This window comes from Haliotis rufescens, unplaced genomic scaffold (genome assembly GCF_023055435.1).
Source record: "Haliotis rufescens isolate VD_foot unplaced genomic scaffold, xgHalRufe1.0.p SCAF_17, whole genome shotgun sequence".
NCBI lineage: Eukaryota > Metazoa > Mollusca > Gastropoda > Lepetellida > Haliotidae > Haliotis > Haliotis rufescens.
The window spans coordinates 26,629,405-26,656,988 of NW_025963857.1; the positions used below are offsets into that span (position 1 = coordinate 26,629,405).

The window sequence follows — 27,584 nt, forward strand, 5'->3', positions numbered from 1 at the left end:
GACAATTCCACCTTTTTATTTAATATTAATTTAACATAAACACTTTGATCTTTCCAAAAGTTCCTTGCGAAAGGGGGAAAGGACGTGTGTCAAAGGTCAAAGATAACACTAGCAAGCTCTTTACATTGCTATGCTTTATGTTTTCATAGCAAATGTTCAGTGTAAGGAGCTTGTAACTTTCGCGCCGAAGGGTAAAGAAAAGATAAGATGGCAGGCGTATTCTTCTTAATCGCGCTGCTGAACTTCACTCCAGTACAAGGGCAGCAAAGTTTCGCCGATGGATGTCCGCGAGGGGGGGTTATAAAGTGCGAAAAGAGTGACAAACCCTGGGTTCATCTGAATGGCAGTAACTATGCTCAAACCTTAAAAATCAAACTCCTCGGAAACAGCGATATCCTCATTGAGGGGAAATTATTTCCATCCCTCATCTCTGTTCAGGGTGGAAGCGCCTCGTGCGATTCTGTCATGAAGCCAGTCAGCATCACTGAAGTCAATGGAAAAGTGTGTGGTAAGAATCTTATCAATTTTTTCAAACTTATCCTATCTCACACTATGCATTTTCTCTTATTCTTCGATCCTGATTTGGAAACGTCCTAGAATAAAGTTTCCAGCTTCAAAAACATGAGTCACCCCAACACATCCAATACATCACCAAATCACCACTGTGATCATGGGTCATGCACCAGTGCAATCCCGTGCTGCACGACCCCAACGATCTGATCACCTGACATATCCAGCACCCTAATTCTCATTTCTATCGCCTGAATGTTAAGACGTCACTTGAACAGAGAATATTTTTTTTAATTTTTTTTTTTTACTTTCACAAATTAAACTAATAAACGATATGGAGTCATCACGTCCCCTCTGCTCTGACTGCCAAAGTCTGTTTTCCCCTCTTGATCCCCACCTCAGTTGTTGTGATTGTCATGGGGTATGTGAGATTGCAACACAATGTACACAGTGTGCAAACTTATCGGAATCGGATTTCAAAACTTACCTACGCAGGTGCTCCAAACGATCGTCTGATCGTAGGTCCAAAGCATCTAAGGATTCAGAGCACGGCCCTTCCTCCGTAAAGAAACCCAAGCGACAAGTAATATCTTGTGTGAATATGCCTTCATCGTCTTTCAAGAAAGGGAATAAATCTACTAAATCGACAACAATTACTTCGCTTTCCGTGGAGGAAGTTTTGCTATCCGATTCGTTTTTGAATGCTGACATTCCCACTTGTAAACGGACCACGCCCCCTGCACGTGACGGCTCGATGTCTCCTACAGTCGTCCCGCTATCAACTAACCACCGGACTGTACTGTCGTCTAGATCGCCGTGACTCGCCAGATCGCCGTGATTTACCTTTATCGACAAGTCGCTGTTCCTTGTGGGATTATCTTGTCGTCATGTCACCAGATCGTACCTCAGTTGATCCACAGCTCCCTTCCTCTACAGATCGAAACCTGAAGGATCGACACCCTTCTGCTCATCAACGTATCGACTGCTCTACAGATCGACACGTTGTCCCAGTGTGAAATCGACGGTGAAATTAACCGTTTTTACGACTTCGCCTACCCGACACAGGGATCGTCATCGTTCACAAGATGATAGAAGACATTCAAGAGAACATCATAGGGATGACAGTCGTCATAGGTCAAAGACTTATCCAAGTTCTACTCCTTCTACTTATCAGGATTATCAGGACTATAATGCAGGAAACAGTCATATCACATCGGATTGTAAAGATTCTCCGGTTCATCCTCGGTCTCAAAGGGATCGATGTTGCCAGGGATCTAGATCCCGTTCTCCTTCACCTCTACGACCTCAGCACTCCCATACTATGAATCGCATGACTCCGACTCGAACTTTCAGACTCTGGTACACGCGGTGTGTAAGGCGCTTGATCATCGTAGCTTCCCATCAGCCGAGACTCCTATCTTACCTACGCCTTCTACTACTGCATACGGTGATCCAGTTTCGTCAGCCTACTCTCATGGTGATTATGATATAGTGGATCAGACGGACATGCTATTTTGGATTGCTGATAAACTGGGACTTCCCCGCAGTACTACTAAGGAGGATCACCGGTCACCGGTCCCTCATCGTAAACTCTTACCTTACCACCTAAACAAGTTTTCACAGATATGAGTAAGAATTTGGATATTGCCTTTGCTCCTTTTTGCGGCCATAGGGACAAGTTACTGACTCCTTGCTTTACCTACACAGACACTGGAACTCATCTCTACGACCCCAGAACTAGATAGCGACATCCATAATATCACTCCCAAGCGTTCTACATTTTCTGCTATTGTGGAGGACAAAGAATTGGCTCATATTGACCAGACTATACGTCGCACGCTTCCCTTCTTATCAACCATACTCTCTACTACAGAAGCTGTTGCCATGTCAGTTGCCTGCGCTCGTTCATCAGAAGAAGCTCATATTCGTGGGCCATGACAAGTTTCAAGAAGTAATGGACCTCCTGTCCCATTGTATGTGTTCCCTTACTACATTACGTTGACGCTGTATACTCCAGGATGGCCCTTGGGAGGACCATTTTAAGGCATGATTGTATCAACTCCCTTGGTCTTTGCCTTTCCTGTTCACCAATACGATTCACACTGTCATGCAAGACTTCACTAAGGACACACAGCTGCAAGTTTCCATTGACCTTCTCAAACTCCATAAACAGCAACTTGAAGATCAGCAGCGCCTTCGCTGTAAACCTCAGTACATCTCAGCCCAGAAGGATGTGCGCAAGGCCTACAGCAATCGATGAGGTCTCTTTCGCGGCAAGGGCTTTCGTGGATGTGGGACCAGATCCACCCCTTCCAGAACCGTGTCCTTCACTACTGGATCTGCCTCGGGTGGGTCAACCAAGCCGGTTGACTCTTCCCACAAGTGACTTTGTTCGGGATCAGCAAGACTTGGTCCTTCAGCCACATGTTCCACACTCCTGTAGGCGGAAGAATTTCTTTTTTTGCAGCCAACTGGACTCTGCTTGGCGACCCCTTTGTAACAAGGATTTTGACAGAAGGACCGGTACAGACTCCAGTTAACAGCTCTGCCTCCGGTCACTCTTCATCCCAGGCAAAAGGTCGACACTGCCCGCGAACTGTCGACCATCACAGAGGTCATAGGTACATTGATCACAAAGCATGCAATAGAATGTCTTGGTCCCGCCCCCTCCCTTCCAGGGTTTTACTCCCCGATCGTCATCATTCCAAAGAAGAAGACAAGATGTGGTTGATTTTCAACATGAAGGCCTTCAACTCACAATACCTGGACCCTCCAAAACACTTCAGAATGATCTCTATCGCCGTTCTACGCACAATAATTCGTCCAGGCAACTTCATGATCAACCTCGACCTTCAGGACGCCTATCTCCATGTCCCCATTCACCGCTTCGTCTTCAACAGGATGCACTACCAGTGGATGGTGCTCCCGTTTGGAATTTCTACGGCCCCGTGGTTATTCACCCATCTCAAGAAACCGGTGACACAGTTCCTGCATTGCCGAGGCATTGTCTTCCAGGCCTTCATAGATGACTGTATCCAGGTTCATGCCAGTTCAACGACGCTGGTGACACATCTGGATTTTACAAGAAAGCTACTTCATCAACTAGGCTGGTTGATCAATGTGTCCAAGTCGAAGACAATCCCAACTCAGCGTCTCCAATGTATTGGAGCCCTTTTCGACACTCGGGTGGGAAAGATGTTTGTTCCCCCAGACAGGTGGGCAAAGATACAGACACATGGAGCATTTGCTCTCAGACGTAACTTCTCCGACAATGGCAAGAACTCCTCGGACTTCTGACGTCAAGCCCTCACCTTGCGAGGTCAATTACACCTACGCCCACTACAGTGCTTCCTCCGGCCCTTCCTCCAGATTCGGTTCCCGCTGAACCTCCGCGATCACCTTCACTGGTGGCTTCAGGAGTCGAATGTCTGCGCCAGAGTCTCCTTGATGCCGTTTACACCGGTACACCGCCTCTTCATCGATGTCTCCACAGTCGGTTGGGGTGCTCATCTTCACGACCTACCGACTGCAGGGCGATGGGCAAGTACCGACAAAAGCTTACACATCAACATTCTCGAATTCAAAGCGGTCTTTCTCGACATCACTCATTGGGCGAATCTTCTACAATCGTCGCCAGTCATGAACCAATCAGACAATGCAGCCGTCGTATGGTACATCAACAAGATTGGGTCGACCAAGTCTGTCTCCCTCCTCCTGATTTTGCTTGATTTCTGGAATAATATTTTTGGTGTTATGACCATCACATGACATCACCACCATTCCAACCACCTCTAGTTCGACAACTAGGAGACCATCAACGGATGCCACCTTCACAACCGATACAAGCAGATCATCATCCACAGACGTCTCCACCACCTCCACCCCCAACCTCCGTGTCAACATCGCATACAGTCACCACAACCACCTCCAGGAGCATAGTTCCTAACGGTAGGCTATAAACATTTCATTGTTAAAAATAGTTCTTCCAATATGTGTTATTATTATTCTCATTGCATTCATTATCTTACTGGTTTAGTTAGATAAACGAAACAAAAAGAGTACACAGAAAGTTTATAGTCGTGAATTAACACATATGCGAAATAGAAGCAAGGTGTGTATTGTGCCTATTGATTCTATAAATGATGATGATGATGATGATGTGTAATAAATCCCAAATTAATGTTGTATATTACTAATTTTCCAAATATTATGATATAATATTGTTAACTGGAGACTTTTCAAAATGTAAAGAAAAACAACATCTTTTTGAATTCATAGTTAATTGTTTTATAACAAGTAAAAACTAACTTTCAGCTTTGGCAGATATTGCAAAGGAAATGCTGTCAGTGCTGGTGTTGTGCGGGTGATCTTGCTAATTGCAATTCTCTCAATTCTACTCAAGTTGATAAGGCACTGCATTTCAAATCTCTCTGCTCAACAACAGCAGCTGCTACCATTTCACAGTGAAACACCAGCATCATTGCATTCAACTTCACATTCACCAACATCCAGCCTCTCCTTGTCACTACTCGACCCGTGAAGATTAGAGTGAGTGAGTGAGTGAGTGAGTGAGTGAGTGAGTATGGTTTTACGCCGCTTTTGGCAATATTCCAGCAATATCACGGCGGGGGACACCAGAAATGGGCTTCACACATTGTACCCATGTCGGGAATCGAACCCTGGTCTTTGGCGTAACGAGCGTACGCTTTTACCACTAGGCTACCCGACCGACCCTGTGAAGATAAGAAGAAGAATAGGTCTTCAGCAATCCATGCTTGCCGTAACAGGCGACTTTGCTTGTCGTAAAAAGCGACTAACGGGATCGGGTGGTCAGGCTCGCTGACTTGGTTGATGCATGTCATCAATCCCAATTGCGTGGATCGATGCTCATGATATTAATCACTGGATTGTCCGGTCCAGACTAGATTATTTACAGACCGCCGTCATGTAGCAGCTGGAATATTGCTGAGTGCGGCGTTAAGCAACAAACCAACCAACAAACCTAGTCACTACTCATTCTCATTTCTGGTGTCCCCCGCCGTGATATTGCTTGAATATTGCTAAAAGCGGCGTAAAACCATACTCACTCACTACTCATTCCAACCACAAAGAGCATCGCCATTGTCATCACTACGGAATCAGTCGCTGACTATCGCCATGTCTCCAACACTCCACCCTCAACAATATGCACCTATTTCCCAGCAGCAACAGTAAGTGAGGATCAGTCTAATCTAATCTGTTTATTCAGTACATGAGTGGGCCAGCGGCCCATAGTACAATTCGGTTCACCAGGCATGTATAAAAATACAACTGTGTACACCTAAATACACAACAGCAAGGCATTCATAGATAAAGAATATTACTTCTGCAAAAATGAATTCCTTAACTTAAAAGCGTGGTAAATATAACAAGCCAGACTTCTAATTGTTGACTGATGCAGAGACGACATAAGTATGTAAAATTGTTCTATTGATGGATTTACATAATATTTTTGAGGAATATATGTCACTCGGAGAGCATAATATTTTTCACAAACCAATACAAAATGGTATTCAGACTCAACATAGCCTGTTTTACAAACCATACATAACCTTCGCTGTCTTGGGATACCAAAATATCTCCCGGTTTCTATGTGGAGCGAGTGGGAGCTAGCTCTAAAACGTGCCAGTGCAACGCGAAACTTATTGATTGTAATAGCCGATAAATAAAATTCCCTGCTAAACCTAAATTTATAACAAAGATATGATGAATACTTGGGGCTATTGGTCAAAGCAAAATGCCAATCTTGTTCATAAGAGCATTTTAATCTTTGTATGAACTCATCAATAAATGAAATAGAAATAACAAGATGCTGATTTTCCCATACGTAGCCAAAGCCATAGGCGTACAAAAGTAATTTAACTCTAGAGGCCCAATTAGTCTTACCTGCTATGGCCTGCTGCACAAGCATATTGTAACTTTTTCGTGGATAACGCGAATCGGGCATCTTTAAAATCTTACACCAATAATTCAAGCATCTTTTGAAAGCATAGATATACAAAGGGTATCTCCCACACTCTCCACGCACAACATGATTGGAAGTTGCTGACTTAACTCCTAAAATACGTTTACAAGCAAGTGTATGAACAACTTCAATCTCCTCGCAAAACGATAAAGATAAACCCCAAACTTCTGCACCGTAAAGAAGTACTGGCACAACTTTAGCATCAAAAATTTTAAAGAAAATATTCATAGGAGTAGGTTTAATTAGCTGTAGGGACTTCAAAAGCTTAAACAAAACCTTTTTAGCTTGATTAACAACATTAGATATATGTGCACTCCAAGATAGATTTCGAAAAAATAATACACCAAGGTATTTATATGTAGTTACACATTCCAACAATTTTCCATCGTAAACCCATTTTTCATATTTTGAAAGAACACTCCCATTTTTAAAAACTACTACTTTAGTTTTATCAATATTGACTGTTAATGAATAATCTTTACAATAACATTCTAACACATTGATTCTTTTCTGGAGACCATAAACAGTATCTGCTATGAGAATGACATCATCTGCGAAAAGTAATAAAAACAATTGAACTACATCTGGATGAAATTGGATACCATGTGCGCAACTGGATTCAATATCTATGGCAAGATCATTTATGAACAAGGCAAACAAAATGGGACTAAGGACACATCCTTGACGAACTCCCTTACTGCAGCTAAACATATCAGAAAATGAGTTATTGTATTTGACCAATGCCAAAACTTGTTTATAAATTGACTGTATACAACAGAACATTTTCGGAGAAATACCATTTTTGTATAGTACCATACGCAATTTGGATCTATCTATGGAATCAAAGGCTTTGGCAAAATCAACAAACAAGGCATAAATCACACCTCGTTTCTTAGCCAAATATTTCTTTATTACTGAATATAAAACAAAAATATTATCAGTTGTGGAATATCCACTCCTAAAACCAGCCTGAGACTCTACTAGTCTATCATAGGATTCAGACCAAAACTGAAGTCTTCTGTTTAAAATAGAAATATAAAGTTTACTGAATACACTTAAGATAGTGATACCCCTATAATTAGTGGGAGAATTGGCATCGCCTTTCTTATATATAGGAACAATGTGGCCAACAGTCACCGGATAGCCCTGAACCGTCCCCGCTTTCTACCTCTTCCACCCCTACTGTTGCTTTCACCCCTACTCCAACCTCACATCCATACATGACAAGGTCTAAGGTGAATAAAAGATACTTCTCAACATTTGGCAAGGACCAATTCTTGGCAATTCTAAGTCTGTAAATGAAAAACTAAGACACTCTTTATAACATCTATTATTTGAATGCTAATATTCTGACACTGATAACTCTTCTTCATTGTGTTTCCACTTCAACCTACAACTGTCTTGTTTTACACCAAACGTATAGGTCCTTGGCAAATGTTTGGGTAGCATATTACCTTGTCATGTATGTGTGTGAGTATTTATTCTGTATTCTGTATAAGCGTCCCTGCTCTAATAAGCACCCATGGCGATATTTGCTAATATATTGGTTAGTGAACAATCGCAATTAGCGCCCCTTCGGACTGATCAATGTACACAAGACTTATTCATACTCGTATATTATATGCACCCTTAATTATGGGCAATTACATTCTGGAAAAATATATCTGTCGTGTATTATACGCACAGACTTTTCTTGTGTATCATTTCAGGCTGTGAACTCTGGGTTTTTTTCATCAAAAGTTTATTCTAATAAGGGTCCCCTATTTCTTATTTTGAGAGCACCCTGGACGCTTATTACGTCGAATACGGTATATATATGAGGTTTCTAACAGAATTTGTGTTGTTATTTGGGCTTTTTTTATTATTTGTTTGTTGGTTTTAGTGTGTGAATAAGATGTTTGGTTTTTATTGTATAAAGTTTAGTAAGGTTTATAACATATTCAGTGATTTAGTATTTCAAATTATTACCAATCATTTTTATTTTTACTTTGCGGTGATATTTTTCTATCAATGTGATTTTCATTTAGTTTGTTTTTTCATTTATCAACAATCATGTTTTATAATGATATCAATAATAATAAAAGTCTATATTTCAATTTTGTCCAATGCTACTGTTATTGTAACTTTTTGACAGTCTACATCTAAGATATTTTCCGATCAATGTGAATAAGACTCGAAATGCCTCTAATAGCATCAGTCTTTTTTTATATAATCATAAATAATTAAGTGAATAAGTATATACGTTATAATTTATTTTTTTTAAAAAGCTCTAGTATGGTTTGTTGATTGCATAGCAATTTGCTTTTTATTGTAAGTTTTGTTTAAGTAAATACTACCTCAACATTCGTTAATATATTTCTGCAAAAAGAAAATAAGAGTTGTTATTTGTGTGGAGATTCAATTTTGATGAGTGCTGATGTCATTTTGTAATTTATTGTTCCCAAAAGGTATTTTCCTGTCAATGATTTTTACCTTTGATTCCATTTTTATCTATTTACGATCATGTTTTGTAATAAATAAATGAAAGTATTTTTAATTCACACTTCTGTTGTTTTTATGTTAACAAAGAATGAAACAACTTGGTAAGTGAAAAGAAATATTCTCAGGTGATCAAAGGGAGATCATCCGTTTTTCACATCATGAGTAAGTAGGACAAGTCATGGTTGAAACACTTTTCTTCTTTTTTTTCCATACAACCATTATGAAGTTCACTCGCAACTTGACTCCATATCTAACAAACATGAGGAAAAGTCTTAAGAGAAATAATTATCTCAGGTAATGAGTAACGTTTTGTTGTTGTTGTTTTTTAACTCATAAGTACTTTTACCCGCGCTTTAAAGGAACGGGTCTTCTCATAGATTAGGTAATTACCTTTTAACCACTCAGTGTCCTCATACTTCAACAAGTGTATCTCATGATAGTCGTGAAGCAGATTTCCATCAGTAACATGCTCTCTGCATCTGATCACTATTTCTATTGGCTTCAGTGCTCTGAACACATCATCGAAATACCACTGAACCTTTGTGTATTCACTTATCATCAGGCAGGAATGATATTTTTGAGAAGGTTGGCCTATTACACACCCTTCGCACTTATCATCTGCAGCACTCATCTAGATACCGTCTATGATTTCTTTAATGAAAAATGTGTCCAACATCTCTTCATAGTTCCTCCTTTTGTCCGATAGGGTTGATTGTTGGGGTAAAGGGAGTCTGTATGTCAAGTTGGATATCTTGACTTGATAAGGTCCATCCTCAGAGGGGAATCCCTTCGCCATGTGTCGTCCAGCCTCCAATAAGGACGAAACATTTTTGTACGATTTCTTGCTATCGTACACATTTTTCATCCTTTTATTCTCAATGGTGTAATGGTATCTGGATATTGTTGACATGGCTACAACAAACAAATTAAAAACTGAATAGAAAGGGTAGTATGTTTAAAATGAAACTCCAATATTTCCAATAATGATGTATGATTATGAGACTCAATTACATATGCAGAATCAGTTGATATACTATATTTACTCTTTACCTGTAATTGAAGACTTCAAAGGTGAATTATTTCTATTTTCAATATAAATACATAATATATTGAAAAATAACTTTATATAATGTGTAAAATACCTGTATGAAAAAAATCTCCATCCTTCTGCATTGCATTTTCGTTTTTTGTTGTTGTTTTTCTTGCTTCCTTTTTGTAAGATGAGGTTCACAAGTGAGTGTCAACAATGGAAGAATTGTGGACATGAGTGAGTGAGTGAGTGAGTGAGTGAGTGAGTGAGTATGGATTTACGCTGCTTTTAGCAATATTCCAGCAATATCACGGCAGGGGACACCAGAAATGGGCTTCACACATTGTACCCATGTCGGGAATCGAACCCTGGTCTTCGGCGTGACGAGCGAACGCTTCAACCACTGGGCTACCCGACCGCCCCTGTGGACATGACAATTAATCTAATGGATTATAACCATAGGGCACAGTGTGTATGACATCCTCATGAATGTATCGTTTATTGTCGAGTGGTGTGATTGCAACTTTGTTGGTTTTCACTGTGTAAAGTGTATTGTTAAATGAGCGAATGTGATTGAAGGTAGCCCAAAACTGTTTCCTATTGAAAAGACACTCCTTGAACATATCGTGCCGCAGATGTTTTTTTATCCAAGAGTGTTTCACTCCCTTTTGTTTAGTTTAAGCCCCATTCACATGGACACTTTTAATTACGTGAGTATATATACTTACATAAGTAAATTTACTTATGGTGGCATGTGAACGCATTTGCTTACGTGGGTAAATATACTCCAGGAGTAAAGAGAAATGAGTAAAAGTATATTTGATGAGGTCTAGTCAAATTAAATTACTCATAAGTATATGCTCCTGGGGTATTTCTGGTCATGTGAACAGATTCTCTATTTGCTTACGTAAGCATATTAAATCCAAGATACTGATAATCAGTAAAGAATTCCGAATGAAATTTCATAAAGGCTATATTTAGCAACAGGGATTGAATCATAGCTATTCTCGTCTAGACAGCCGTCTGGAGTGTGCATGGTTTAGTAGTCTGCCATAGAAAATGCCACCAAAAAGGAGCTTTTACCCTAAAACAAATGCTAGGAAGTCTACCCGTGGACTTTCTTGGAGTGATGAAGAGACAGAGTGTTTGTTATCGGTGTGGAATGAGAAAAATGTTGAAGAACAGCTCGAAGATCCAAAGAGGAATAAAGGAGCAATATATACAATTGCAGCTGAAATGGAAATGGAAGGATTTCATAAGAGTAGTGCACAGTGCAAAATACGCATGCACACGTTGATGAGAACATTTTGGGGTTGCAAGAAAAACATGAAGACAAGTGGGATATTAGGACAAAGACAAGCGACTTCCCCTGTAAAGCTAGTGGAAAGCATGGCTCGAAATAAGCGTTTTTGGAATGAGGACATGACAGATGAAAGCAATAACTCAGAAGAAGTGGAGGTCAATTTTGAGGACAATAAAAGAGATGACAACGAGACAGAGGAGCCTCCGAAAGAGAAGGGTGATGATGGAAATGACACAGACAGACAGACATGTTTATTCAGTAAAAGGCCAATGGCCCAAAATACAGACATGTGAGCATGACATTTACAGGGCACAGAATTTATCATTAATTATTTTGTGAGCATAATATAAGAATTTACAAACTAGAAATAATGTTTGCTCATTATAATTACTAAGAATATTTATTACATCAGAATTACTGTAATGAGTAGGCATAGGAAGATTAACAAGGTATTTTTGTCTTAGGGCAGAATATAAAATACAATTAAAGAGTACATGGAATTCATCCTCAATGACATTAACTCCTTACTACTACAATAGTTACAGAATCTGAGTGAACGGTCTGTTTTACTATATCTGCCAGTTTCTAAAGCTCTTTTAAAATTTGAACATCTGAATTTAGTAAAAACAATTCTTAAATGGGTAGGGCGTGGACATGACAAGTACCTTTCAACATTTAACATGGATTTAAAATGCTTATAAAGATCACATTTTGGAGAAGAGTTTACAGAAGCACTCCAGAATCGCTGTAAATTATCTTTGAGCCTTTGCTTAAAATGGAGAATAAAAGCTTTCGAGTCACCCACCTCTTGATTGAGCGATACAAAACCAAACCCAAATTGGAATAAAATATTTCTAAGTTTAGTCGCCCAAGTTACCCGCCCAACATCATCTAAAGATTTAAGTATTAAATAGCATTGGGAAGGTAATCTGTGGGGTTGAAGATGTAAGAGCCTGCACCAATATTTAATTACTTTAGTCATGTAAGTGAGTTGTAAAGGAAACCTCCCACATTCCCCTAAAACCATATTTGAGCAGGTTGATTTGTTTACTTTTAATTAATGCTTACAAGAGGCGATTTGGACAGATTCGATTTTTTTACAATAGCAAGTACCCCAAATTTCAGAGCCATGTGTTAAGATGGGGGTGACCATAGAGTCAAAAACCTTAAACAGATCTGTACAAGTGATATTACCAATTTTCCTTTGAAAAGAGTTAATGGCTAAAATTGCTTTGGTGGCTTGGGATGCTAGAGTAGTTTGTGCCTTACTCCATACAAGCTTAGGTGTAAACATTAAGCCAAGATATCTATAGCTTGAAACAGTTTCAATAGGTTCACCATGATAAAACCACTTTTCATAACTGCGAAGATGGCCACCTTGACTAAATAAAATTACTTTTGTTTTTTTAAAGTTAATTTGCATGCCTGTTTTATTACAAAAAAATTCCAAAGCATTAATTTTCTTTTGAAGCTGAGCACAACAATCTGAGAGAGCAGAAACATCATCAGCAAAAAGAAGAGCACATAAAGTATCTATATCAGGAGAAATATGAATACCTTTACCACCTAATTCCTCAAATACTGTGGACAAATTATTAATAAAAATTAGGAACATTTGTGGGCTTAAGACACAACTTTGGCGAGTACCTACATTACATGGAAACACTTGAGATAAACCTTTGGCTGATCTTGCACAGGCTGATAAACCACTGTACATGGAAACTAGGACATTATAAATGGGACCTGATATACCTACTTTCTTTATTGAATCAACAGAACATCATGTTTTACAGTGTCGAAAGCTTTCGAAAAATGAATAAAGAGGCAGTAAAATCTTCCCTTCTTTTTGCCAGAATATTTTGTTGTAATAGCTTGTAATGTAAACATATGGTCAATAGTAGAATAGTCAGTTCTAAAACCAGCCTGAACTTCACTGAGGATGTTGTTGGTGTCAAACCATAGCTGTAATCTGCTGTTTAGGATAGATGTAAAAACCTTGCATAAAGTATCTATAAGAGATATTCCTCTGTAGTTGTCTGTATTTGATTTATCACCAGATTTATGTAATGGACAGATTATACTCTTACCTCTGGGAAGGAACTAGTAGAGAATATTTGAATAAAAATCTGGGTGAGAATAGGTGCAAGAAGGTTACTGCAGGATTTAATAAATTCATTTGGTATGCCATCTGGACCTGGGGATTTGTTGTTAGGTAGATTTTTTATGTGGGATAATACTTCTTGTTCAGAGATGGGATGGTTTAAACTATCGGAGGCAGAGGGGGCAGAATCATCATAGAGTGGATACTGGGTGCTATTGTCAGTGGATAAAAGTGATCTAAAATGGTCAAACCATTGCTGGCATGAAATATTTTCAGAAATTGTGTTACCAAATTTGTTTTCTTTAATGATTTTCCAGAAAAGACTTGGGTCAGATCCAGCTGCGACTAATTTGTCCCTCTGAGTTTGTAGATACTGCTGTTTTTGGAAACCTATCTTAAACAAGCGTCTAAAATATCTAAAGCGGTCTAGATCAGCATTGTGGTCTCTATGGGCTCTGAGAGCAGCATACTTATCATGTTTCAAGTTTTCGAGATCTTGGTCCCACCATGGTGGCTGACATAATTTTAATGGTTTGCGGAATTGTGTTTAAAGCATTTTGGTATGGTCAGCAGCACATTGAATAATATTAACTATGTGAACTAGGGCACTATCTACATTTGTATCAATCATATCACATAGTGCAGATTTAATATCATAAAAGCCAGCTTTAAAATTATCAAAGAAAGTGTTACCAGAGTCTCTACTCCAGACACACTTATACCATTTACATGGCTCAGTACTGACATCTTGCGGAAGATCATTTTGTGGCAATTTACAATCAGGTTCATATAAACAGTTAAAATCTAGATTAAGACTGCAGTATAATGGAAAGTGGCATGAATTATCTCTTGTACCAATACCAAAGTCAGTTACATGGGCAATCAGGGATGATGAAGCTAACATATAATCAACAACACTTGCTCCATTGTGTGTTACACAATTGAACTCTCCCCTCTGATCATTAAAGAGCCTGCCATTAAAGACGTGAAGATTAAAAGAACGACAAAGTTCTGCTAGCTTAACACCATAATTGTTGAAGGAAATGACACAGCTGACAGAGTTGAAGATAATGAAGATTCAAATGATAATAAGAGTGGCAAGACAAACGAAATGTGAAAAAGATGGGAAGACAGATAATAGGGAACCAAAGAAGAAAGATGTGAAGACAGACTAGAGAATAAAAATAACAAGGTTGGAGACCGCTCTCGGAACGGTCATGAAGGAATATTCGGACAGTTACAGCAAATTTGAAACTCTAATGATGTCATTGGAAGAGAAAAAGCTTGACACTGAAATGAAGAAGATGGAGCTCGAGAAGCAGAAATTAGAAGTTGAAGAACGACTGAAGCGAGAGGAAAGAGATCATCAATTCCGGATGATGCAGATGATCATAGGTCGTGTGAAGCATCCCCTCCTTTCCCCCAGAATTTCAACACCCAAGTGCCAAACATGTTTGGAGCTACCTGGAATCAGCCAGGTCAGCAGTATCCGGCTTACAGTACACCAGAACGACGACGATCTACGGATCAGTCAGATGTGTCCTATGAAGAATCAGGAAACTCATTCTATCAGTTGTAATGTGTTGTGTTGGAAAACATTTTGCAAACATTTGATTCAGTCCCAAGAACTTATTACTGTCACTGATTATTGTTAACCTTCTGACGCAGATGTCAGTACATTTTGTTACTTTTCACGATTGTGTTTAAAATTTATCACTTTCTTATTATCTGGATAAGGATATTAGATGTTGTGTCAAATAAAAGGAGCTTTTCGGAAAATATATTCGTTATTTGTTAGTCGTTATTTTGTCAAGTTCAAGTATTCTTCAAGTAAATAGATGAGAGACAAATGAAAAGTGGGAATCGGTTTTTAAAGATTTTAATTGCAATATAATGCTTCTGTTCAAACGCAAACGAACATGGCTACACATACTGTGGGAAAATATCAGTTACTGAACAATAGAACTGTTACAACACTTCCGTGTCTTGAAACCCACTTTACTGTTAGTAATTATTAAGGAGTTCAGTGAGTTGAAAAGTATTTTGAGACATCGTCTCTCAGTTCCTTTGCACACAATATGACTTCCTCAGACAGGTTGGCAATATGCGTGTATGGCTTTAGGAGCCATGGCTTCAAAGGGTAAGCTGCATCACCCAAAATCACAACTGACATTGATACTTGCTTGTCAGGCAATCTCAACTGCCTGGTCCAGTTTGGCAACAAGTCGTTTGTCTCTCCTTTATAGTACAGTTCTGAATTGCCAAAGACCCTGGCATCATGAACTTTACCTGGCCATCCTACATTCACGTCAGTGATTATGTACTGATGGTCACACAATGCTTGTAGGAGAATAGAATAAAATCCTTTCTTATTGAGGTAGTCACCGTGAGCTTGTGAAGGTGCAATTATGGGGATACGGGTTCCATCAATTGCCCCTGCACAGTTTGGGAATCCCCATGTCTCCTGGAAGCCATTAATGACAACCTTCAATTCGTCATCTACTGGAAGCTTCACATATTTTGCCAACAAATTTTCTGTAATTGTCCGCCGCCGCGCGAAAGCGCGAAGCGGGGGATATAGTATTCACGACCGTCCGTACGTCCCACCTGTTTGTTGCCGCGATGTCTCAAGAACTAAACACTGGATTGTCTTCATATTTGGAACTATGGTGTATATACAAATTCCGCAGACACCAGTCGGTTTTGGTGACCTTGACCCCATTTTCAAGGTCACAGCAGGCAAATCTGCTTTTGGAGTTGGAAAACGGTGTTGCCGCGATATCTCAAGAACTAAACACTGGATTGTCTTCATATTTGGAACTATGGTGTATATACAGACTCCGCAGACACCAGTCGGTTTTGGTGACCTTGATCCCATTTTCAAGGTCACAGCAGGCACATCTGCTTTTGGAGTTGGAAAACGGTGTTGCCGCGTTATCTCAAGAACTAAACACTGGATTGTCTTCATATTTGGAACTATGGTGTATATACAGACTCCGCAGACACCAGTCGGTTTTGGTGACCTTGACCCCATTTTCAAGGTCACAGCAGGCAAATCTGCTTTGGAGTTGGAAAACGGTGTTGCAGCGATATCTCAAGAACTAAACACTGGATTGTTTTCATATTTGGAACTATGGTGTATATACAGACTCCGCAGACACCAGTCGGTTTTGGTGACCTTGACCCCATTTTCAAGGTCACAGCAGGCAAATCTGCTTTTGGAGTTGGAAAACGGTGTTGCCGCGATATCTCAAGAATTAAACACTGGATTGTCTTCATATTTGGAACTATGGTGTATATACAGACTCCGCAGACACCAGTCGGTTTTGGTGACCTTGATCCCATTTTCAAGGTCACAGCAGGCACATCTGCTTTTGGAGTTGGAAAACGGTGTTGCCGCGTTATCTCAAGAACTAAACACTGGATTGTCTTCATATTTGGAACTATGGTGTATATACAGACTCCGCAGACACCAGTCGGTTTTGGTGACCTTGACCCCATTTTCAAGGTCACAGCAGGCAAATCTGCTTTGGAGTTGGAAAACGGTGTTGCAGCGATATCTCAAGAACTAAACACTGGATTGTTTTCATATTTGGAACTATGGTGTATATACAGACTCCGCAGACACCAGTCGGTTTTGGTGACCTTGACCCCATTTTCAAGGTCACAGCAGGCAAATCTGTTTTTGGAGTTGGAAAACGGTGTTGCCGCAATATCTCAAGAACTAATCACTGGATTGTCTTCATATTTGGTACTATGGTGTTAATACAGGCGGGGGACATTTCGTCACTTTGTGACAAATACTTGTTGTATTGCATATATCATGCACACATTTATGCACGGTTGAGATACCAACCCCAAACAGGTTGCTGATTGTTCTAAACTCCGCAGAGGAGGCAAGCCAGTAAATTGTTATGGCCACCTTGTGATCCATCTCCAATTGTTCACTCACATACATTTCCTGTGCAGGAAAATACGGCTGTAGTTCCTTGCAAAGAACGTAAAATGTATCGCGTGTCATGCAAAAGTTTTCGATCCACAGTTCGTTTGACGACATTATTCCACCAGTGTTGAGAACGTTCTCTCTTCCACAGCTTTCTTTCCTGGCATAATCCTAAGACTAATCCCATACTAAGAAAGTATGGAAAGTCTCTCTTTCGCCTCTGGTTGACTATCTACGACAGCGACATGGCCTCAAATGATAAAAGTCCACAATTTATTTATGAAATGATGTTTACTTCTGCCTTGCATAAACTTCATGTGAACGCAAATTTAAATATCCTTTTGCTTACATGAGTAAATATAGTCCATGAGTAAATTTGCTTACATGAGTAAATTTTGTTCATATGAGCTCTCATCTATCAGATTTTTGGCTCTCAGTCCCACAAATTCTCGAAAGATTTTACCTCCCGCTTCATCCTTCATTAATCCTGCAACTTTATGTCTCAGAGTGCTATGGAGTCGATGTCAGTTAGGATAATTTGAAGTGTCAAACATATGGATCAAGTGAAGTCTCTCCCGAAAGAGCTCTCACTTCTATAAATAAATTGTCTGTGTCGGTGAAACAAAGTGATACATGATGTTGGTACTGTTGCACTAATACGTTATAGTAGAAAGAATAGATTCATCGCTTAGCGTGTTCTAAAATACAGAACCCAACAGCAATAGGTTTGTTCAACGTCACGTTGATCCATTTCAACAACCACAAGGTCGTCAGAAAAAGTGTTCAAATGTTTGAAATTTCACTTTGATGTGTACTTTAAAAGTCTGTTAGAATCGGAAATGAGCTCAACTTGTGTGTATTTCCTAACGCTTTCAATTGTCTTTCCAAAGCAAGCATTACAAAGATACTTATATAAATCACGAAGGGCACTGTCTGCAGCTTGCTGACGTTTGTGAATATTAAATTCAATATAAGGTTTCATCCAGGATCCCTGAGTAAACCTTAATACTTTGTGAACATGAGTCTGAGTAAGTCCCAATCTGAGATAAAATTTTAGTGTTTCATAATGAATCACATAATTGCCTTTGTCGTTGAAAGTACCAAATTATTTTTTACCAGAAGGTTTCTTCAGAGGGAGTCCCAGCTCTGTCACCAGCTCCATACATTAAGGAGAAAACTCTGTTGCCGATAAATTGTCATGCGATGGTGCCAAAGGGAAAGAAGCAAAAAGCTTGTGTAGGCCACGGCTGACGCTAAGGTCACATTCTATAATATAGCCATAATCGTCCTCATCTGGGACGGACATCCAATCAATTTTTTCAATCTCCTCATGGTCTAAAAATTGGAACTTTCCAATCGGTAAGGTGTCTTGCTACACGAATGTTTTATTCACCCTACTCGAGAAAAAAGTAGAGGAAGACATGTCGATCAATAGAGTCAAGTATTGGTTTAAAGACACCGTTGATGTAACGGTGTTCAAACCAAAATATAGATGGTAGTGAAAAAGTAGTCCGCTTGACTGCCGATGCCTTTCGTTCGCTCGTGGAACGAAAAGAGGACATTTTGAACATCATAGAAGACTTGCAGTTGGTGACTGCATTGACTGCCACAACCGATACTATGAACATACCCACCTCTACCGCCACCTCCACAACTCCTGTTACGGAATATATATATATATATATATATATATATATATATATATATATACTACTAGATATATATATATCTAGTACTAGCATAACATGGTCGATAAGATAGGGGTCAGTGTTGCATGTGATGGGAAAGGAAGATGACAGACTAATACTAAGATAACTGCTCCATCTCTTCATCAGCTTATGCCGAGGTTTACGTTTTCTTCACGTACATAGCTTTTGTTGAATATATCTGTGTAATGAAACTGGGGATACACATTTCCAACATTCTATAATAAATCAGGTGCGTTAGAACACTTAAAGACTCTGCAGACACTCCAGACATTCTACAGCATTCCATAAAAGACCAGACGTGGTATAACATTCCAGACATTCTACAACATTCAAAACATGCCAATACCCATTCCTAACATTCCATAACAGAGCAGACGTACCATACGATTCCAGACATTCTACAACATTCCAGACATGCCAATACCCATTCTCAACATTCCATAACAGAGCAGACGTGCCATACCATTCAAAACATTCTGCAACATTCCAGACATTCCATAACAGACCAGATGTGTCATACCATTCCCCACATTCCTATTACCACAAAAGGAGGTTTTGGGCATTGTTCTCACCATTTACTAGTTTCCTTACTACTATTATTATCATTATAACGGAGTCACGTGCGCATATTTCTATATTCCGTTTCAGACTGCCATCATTGGACTTAGAATAAATGCAAAATACCTGTTTTCGTTCGAATTTGTCTCCTGTAAACTTGTCGATAGGACTCCTTTTGACTGAAATACTTCAAACCACAGGTAGGGCGATCTGTAGTTACTCGGCAAAAAGTAGTTTTCTAGCATTTCCGACAGTCCTTTAGTTGTTCACACTGACAAGGCCTCAAATAACATACCATTTATATGTAAGCATCACAACATTAATTGTTTGATCAAAGTACTTGGTATAAATGACACATCAAATAATGCCACATATAAGGCCAGTGTGTTAACTTCGGAAGAAATCTGCCAAAACCATAAGTCAGTACTGTCAGCTTTTGCCTAGACTCTAAAACATGAAGACATGTCCATTCCTCTTTTGAACTGGATTCCGAAGCTCCATAAAAATCTATACAAAGAGAGATATATTGCTGGGTCCAGCAAATGTACCACCAAATCCCTGTCTCAAAGACGAACCATAATCCTTAATTTACTCTTCAAAAAAAGTAAGCAAAGCCAGATTTGTGTGGGGTAGGAAAATACATTTAAACGAGGAACCGTACGCGGTATTGAGCCAAAATATTGTGGAGAGAACATTTGGTGATTGTAGTCATGTCAGTTATCGGTACATAGGAAAACTCCAAGGTGAAGGTCAGCTACCATCAATAACGAGTATGTGCACCGTTGGAATCAATAGCGGCCTGACATCTCCTGCCCATGGAAGAGACCAGTATGCGAATCACATCCTGGGGAATGGTAGCCCACTCGGCCTGCAACGCAAAACAAACCGCTGCAACGTCTGGGGTTGTGGTTGACGTCGGCGTAGCCGTCTATCCAATTCATCCCACAGGTGCTCTATCGGGTTCAAATCCGGGGATATGGAGGGCCAGGGGAGAACATCAACGTTGTTTTTGTGTGATCAGTGCTGTATGCAGTCGAGCGTTGTCCTGCTGGAATATACCGTTACCGTTGGCTAGAATTAGGAGTTTACGGCGTAACGTTCTCCCCGACGTCTATAGACCCGTGCTCTTCCATCCCCTCGACGGAGGAGAAATCTTGATATTGTCGTCTCAATATGACTCGTCGAACAGGACGTCTTGCTGGTAGACCTGCTGCTCTTAAACGGTTTCGTACGGTCTGTTAAGAGATTCTGCACAGTCCGGGTATTTGGGATGCAGTTGAGATGGCTGTGGTCGTCTTTTCACGTTAGTGGCGCAGTCATATGTAGCGATCTTGGGCGCGGGTGGTTACTCTTGGTCGTCCCGATCTTGGCCGATCACGTGTTGACCCATGCTGTTGAAACCGATCCCAAAGTCTTGTGATGGTGCTAGGCGCTACATTGAAAACCCTGGCTACAGCTGATCGGGATTCCCCTGCCTGCAAGCGGCCTATGACGTTGTTGCCTTGCACTTCTGTTAATCTTGGCATGTTGTTGAACTGTTACTGTTCGATTGACGCAGATGCCAGGCAATCAAAAACCCTGCACTTTAATACTGTTCATAGTGCTGCTGCACGTGCAGTACGTGCAGCTCCATGACCCGTTTGTTAATGCACTGGGTGCGTTTTTCCGAATCGAACTTGTTTCCCGACTAATGGTTTGCATGTCCTTGTGATCATTTTGATCCGGGAAATATGTCACTGACACTATAACACATTAAACCTCTTTATTTTGTCCGCTAATTTTGCTTTCATGGCGAAAAATATCCATATTGCGTTTCTTTTTCTTAAAAAGTATATTTTAAATATTATTGAATATTTTTATTTCCCCATAGTACATGGTACATCGGGATTCGGTGATCAGGCTCGCTGACTTGGTTGATGCATGTCATCGTATCCCAATTGCGTAGATCGATGTTCATGATATCAATCATTGGATTGTCTGGGCCAGACTCGATTATTTACAGAACGCCGTCGTAAAGGTGCGGCGTTAAGCAACATAAATCAAAATAAGGTAGAAGTGTCATCAAATTATCTCTTCCTGAGGCAGATGAGCTACAGAGGTTGTACGACTGTCTGTGCACAACTGGTACGCGATGCGACACACCCAAATCAAGCAAGACCTATTATTTTGACAGAAAGTCAGTAGGACCTAAATGGGAAAATGTCTGGATCTGAAATCTGTAGTTTTATCAAATAATATGATTGTTTTCAGAGAAGTGAAACAGTTTTAAATTAGTACACGGTATTATTATGGTTTTTTTTATAGTATTTAATATTTCCCCATAGTACATGATACATATATACATTTATTTTTTCATCAGCTGTAACAGTGTATACATTCTTAAAACTTAGCGTGACAGTTCAAAACATTCAGCTCAACCATACAGAAGTATTACCGGTTAGCACTTAGCATTTACATTCCTCACACTCCTAAAATCTCAAAATCAGTATCTGAAAATAGAGAATGAAAAGATTACCAAAAGGCATAAAATTGTGATTGATTACAATTTGAAAAGGCAATATATTTAGATATCTGGTAGTACTTTAATACTTCTCTTTGATTTCGTTTGAGAAAGGTTTGTTTTCGTTTCTGCTCATTTTATAAACTGTTTATTTTACGACCAAACATACTACATTTAAGGGATTATTGTTTTTTCTGTAAAACCAAATAAAATATTTTCACCAGTAAAATTATTTTTTCCTTCAGTTATCTTTCCAAGACATTTTTTCATGTCTTTCCAATCATTCATAGCATAAGTACAGTCAGACAATATGTGTTCTATGGTCTCTGGTACCAGTTCACAAAAGGCGTCTATGCATTGAATTTTATACAAAAGCATGTTTGTTGATATTATGTAATGTATGATTTTAAATTGGAACCACTTCATATTCACACTTTGTGTTCATCTGGAAGCCATTAAATTAATGGATTCCCACCCATCCTTCTTGTATTCTTTATGAAGCAAGTATTCCCCCGGCCATTTCTGTTGACCTGATGTTTATTTATAAATCCTGAGTTTAATGATAAAATAAAACATGTTGGTTCCCTTGAAAGGCAGTATACATCTATATTTCAACATTTACCAACATTTTTAACATTTCTAATTTGACAGTATCCAATTAGTGCATTATAATACCCTGGAATGTAAGAAAATCGATTTTAAATTCCGATTGTTTCTTGAATTTCCTCAATACTCAAAATTTCTCCATCTAAATTTAAGATATCACTAACAACATTTGTTCCTTTTCCTGCCCATTTAGCATAACATACATGTTTAGTATCTATCGTAATTACTATTTTACCAAAGACGTCCTTTACCTTTAAATAACATTTTTTCTAGATATACTGACCACACCTTCACCACATCTTTTCAAAAACAAATTTGAAACATATGGGATAATACACGTATTAATATAAAACGGATCTGCCACCAAAGTCTATTTAAAGTGAGAATACGTGTTGAAACGGAGGTCCATTTATGATTACTTTTCACTAATCTTCTCATCCATGCCTGTTTGGGGGCTACAATAACACTTTCAACAACTTGTACACAAATACCGCCGTTTCTGGATGGTTGTGACATAATATTTCTTTTAACTTTATCATGCTTCCCTTTACAAGTAAAGCCAAAACATTTTTTTAGAAAATGTTCTATTAGGTTATCCGAAGGGTTTGGTATGGAAGAAAAACGATGATTCAGTTTTGGCAGAGGCTACACTGAAAGATCTCACTGACTATGAATACATTTCTTTTGCATTTTATCAAGTTTATCTATATAGTTAATATTCACCATCGTTTCTGATCTCTATCAAAACCTATTCCCAAAAGCTTAAAATTTGTCTTGAGACCAGTCAAAATTTCATTCCTTACAGGGCTTATATCTAGATCTCTTTTTTTCCTATCTATATTAATTTTGTTAATTACCTTTAAACAACAATTGCCTTTAAACCAGAGAATCTAGTGAAGAAATTTAGTATACTAAAAGCTGTATATAGGCCCTTTTCTGTTCGATCTACGGTTACTGTGGCATTATCTGCAAATTGTGCTAAAACATATTCAATATTACCTATTCCCATGCCTTTAATTCTCTTATAGTTCCTAATCAGAAGTGCAAATATTTCAGCACACAATATAAAAATATATGGTGACGCTGGGTCTCCTTGTCGGAGGCCTAAAGTAACCATAAAACAATGAACTAGCACATCCATTTACTAGGACACTCGACTCTATTTTGTTAAAAAAATACTGATCCATCTCTGTATACTTAGAACCGATATTGAAAAATGTCAATACATTTAGAATAAATCTTCTATCAACAGTGACAAAAGCTTTCTCAAAATCTATAAGTCGTAATAAACCTGGTATTTGGTAGGATTCTGAATAGGCCATTAAATCGTAATTTAATCTTGTAGCTTGCCCTATATACCTTCCAGGGACAACACCCTTTTGATCTTCATTAATTACAAGCGGCAAAATATTTTTAATCCCATTTGCGACAACAGCAGCTGCTACAGTATATGATGTATTTAACAAGGAAATTGTTCGCAAGTTCTTCCAAATATTATTTGATTTATTACCCTTTGTAGGCAAATGATCAAACCTTGTTTTTGTGTTTTAGATAATGATCCATTATTATATGCAAAGTTTACTGAAATTATACAAAAAATCGGTCAGTGTCATTCCAGAAAAACTTCAGAAATTCTGACGCGAAATCATCAGGCCCTGGGCTTTTTCCATTTTTCATTTTCTTTAATGCAAATAAAGTTTCATCGTAAGTTTATTCCCCCACCAAAGTACAGGCGATATCGTCCGATCATTTTGGCACATCTATTCCTAGAAATAAATCTTCCAAATTATTTGGGTACAGTCCTCTTCTGAATACAGCATTTTGTCGTACAATTTTGTTTCTTCAAGAATATTATTTTGGTGTCTAATTGTTGCGCCATCACCATTCTCTAATTCTGTAATAGATTTCCTAGAAATTTCCTCAATTCCAAATGTTAAAAATATTTACTAGGTTTTACCCCATGTTCTATCCATTTAGCTTTGGATCTTATGAATAGCCCCTATGTTTTTAGTTTACTGATCGCTTCTATATGTGTTTTTACTTCATTTATTTTATCTAACAGTTCCTTCTTTTCAGATTCTATATCCTCAAAGTCCAGTTTAATTTCCAGATCTTGAAGTCTACTATCCCCTTTTACAGATTTTTCTTCTTAATTGATGGATAATATATTATCAGTCCTCTATTTTCTAGTAACAACATTTCCTAGAGTAAGTGATCGTTTCTGAGTATTTCTTATCATTAGGAACAACGTTTTTATCTTTATACTGTCGTTAAGTAGAGTTTACTCAGTCTGGTTTTTTTTGTTTATCTCCTTATGTATTTTTATCATGTAGGAGCGAACTTTCAAAATCCTCTGATAATGATATTGTCAAGGAAACTGATCAGAATTAATACTTCGAATAATGTCAGTCTCCTTAACAGAGTGCATCAAGTTATGTGACACTAAATTTGTTTTTTGTTTGTTTGTTTGTTGTTTAACGCTGCACTTGATTCATTGCGTAAAGATGTTAAAATGAGTAGTTGGTTGGTTGGTTGGTTTGTTGTTTAACGCCGCACTCAGCAATATTCCAGCTATATGACGGCGGTCTGTAAATAATCGAGTCTGGACCAGACAATCCAGTGATTAATATCACGCGCATCGATCCACGCAATTGGGATCGATGACATGCATCAACCAAGTCAGCGAGTCTGACCACCCGATCCCGTTAGTCGCCTTTTATGACAAGCATGGTCACCTTTTTACGGCAAGCATGGGTTGCTGAAGACATATTCCGTCCAGGAATCTTAACGGGTCTGACACTAAATACAAATCTAAACGATATTGCGTAAGAGGAGTTGGCTGCCGCCAAATGGAACGTCTGTCATGTGGGTAAGATTCCCTCCAGGGATCCTTTAAATCTAAATAATCTATAATTCCAGTTGGCTCATTTCTGGCCTTTGGATTATTACTGTGTTTGTAATTCTAGGTATCCTTATTTATATCCAAAATATTCAGATTCCAATCATCACAAATGATAATTTTCTGACTGTCCAAGTTTTCTTAAAGAATTCTGGTTTATCTACGTTTGGTCCATTGAAATTTCTTTGTGTGTTGACAAGATTATTTATTTTAACATTAATTGCTACATAATTACCTTCTTCTTGATCTATCATTGTATGTGTAACCTCAAGTTTAAAGTTATTATAAAATAAAATAGCTGTACCCCTTGCATTACGTTTGAAAGGACTACTGCAGCATGTTTTATAACCCAACTGTTTTCTCTAAAGAAAAAAAACATTATCGAGACCTCTGACTCAGGAGATAATAACTTGAAACGTTCCTTTTTATCCATTATAATAATTAAACCCATTCTTAATATCAATATTATGAACTGATATAATACCAAGCTAATACACAAACTGCAAGAAATAACGAAATATAACACAACAATCTTGTATACACAATATGCATTACAACTAAAGGACTGGGGTGTTTTGTGGTACACGTACTGAGAACACAAAAAACACGAACATTTGGCATAATACCAGTACGATCTTGACTTCCCTAATAATTCCTTGCCTTCTCATCCACCAGAAGACTAAGTGAAGAATATTCCTTTACAGCCATTTCAGGTCTTCAGTATATATAACGTGGGAAAGTTTGCTGGAACAATACCGTTTGATTCGAAACATTTAGTAATGCATGTGATAAGTACGCTCTCGGAAACATCTCTGATAAATGTAACTGAAACCTTCCTTCTGCAAAAACAGGTTCTTTTTTGCTAGATAATAAATTTTTCTGTTGCAGACCTTGCATAGTGTACTATTCGAAACTATTGACTGTCAGACATATCAGCAACGTCAGAACGAATTACCAGTATATGTTTATTTAACAACAGATGAATCGTGAGTTCTAACAAGAAAAATTTCGCCAAAGTTAAACACATCTTTTATCATGTTCCTATAGATGTAACTTAAAGGGAAAAACAAAAAGTGCTGCTTATATCTGCAAACCACATTTGTAGGTCTATACACAATACATGCACAGCCATGATAACTGCATGATTCTGTCATCAGCTTCAGTGTATCTTTCGACCCAAATAGTCTATCCATAATGCATAAAAAATATACACACTAACGCACTATTTACGAATAGAATTACCTTAACTGAAAATCAGGCTGTATAAACTATGTCCACACAGCAACACAACAGTAACCAAAATTTTTGTTTGGAAACATAAATTGTGATGGCCCACAAACAAATACCAGTAATATGGAGCTTATGAACAGCCCTGAAAATATTTCAGAAAATCTAAAAACGCAAATTTAAACCAACTTTGAGATACATTTTATCTTATTCAAACAACACACTATGAAACTAAATTGTCACTAAGTATAGTGACTATAAGTGGATGTAATACATATTCCTCGATAGCGATCAACAGGTGATCAGGTTAGTATCAATCGGTTTCATTGTACACTATGATCACAATACATTATTTGCTTTCTTATCTATCAATTTTTTTTAAAAAAAACAGTATTCGACTGTTTTTCGGTGATCGAAATGTGGACAGATGTGCTCTGGTCTGTCACGTGATACTCACATGACCACAGTATTATCCTTTCGGTCCATACAAATAGTCATGTTTATAATGTCGATCACTGTATACCGTAGATGTAGTTATCCTTACACGGTATTATACAGACAGAAGTAGTTTATCAGGACCGTTAATGTTTGAGAACATCGAATGCTATTGTAGTATTGCGATTCCCGACATGGGTACAATGTGTGAAGCCCATTTCTGGTGCCCCCAAGCCGTGATATTAGTGGATATTCCTCACTCACTCACTCACGATTAT

At 38.5% G+C, this 27,584-nt stretch overlaps 1 protein-coding gene across 1 annotated transcript; it reads left to right on the forward strand.

The window, feature by feature from the left end:
• The first annotated feature begins 10,899 nt into the window (after nt 1–10,899).
• Nucleotides 10,900–17,857, forward strand: LOC125381067. Its single transcript, XM_048397252.1, has 3 exons — nt 10,900–11,544; nt 14,705–14,907; nt 17,795–17,857. Exons 1-3 carry the CDS (start codon nt 11,085–11,087, stop codon nt 17,855–17,857), a joined length of 726 nt encoding a protein of 241 aa, XP_048253209.1. The 5' UTR covers nt 10,900–11,084.
• Nucleotides 17,858–27,584: the final 9,727 nt, after the last annotated feature.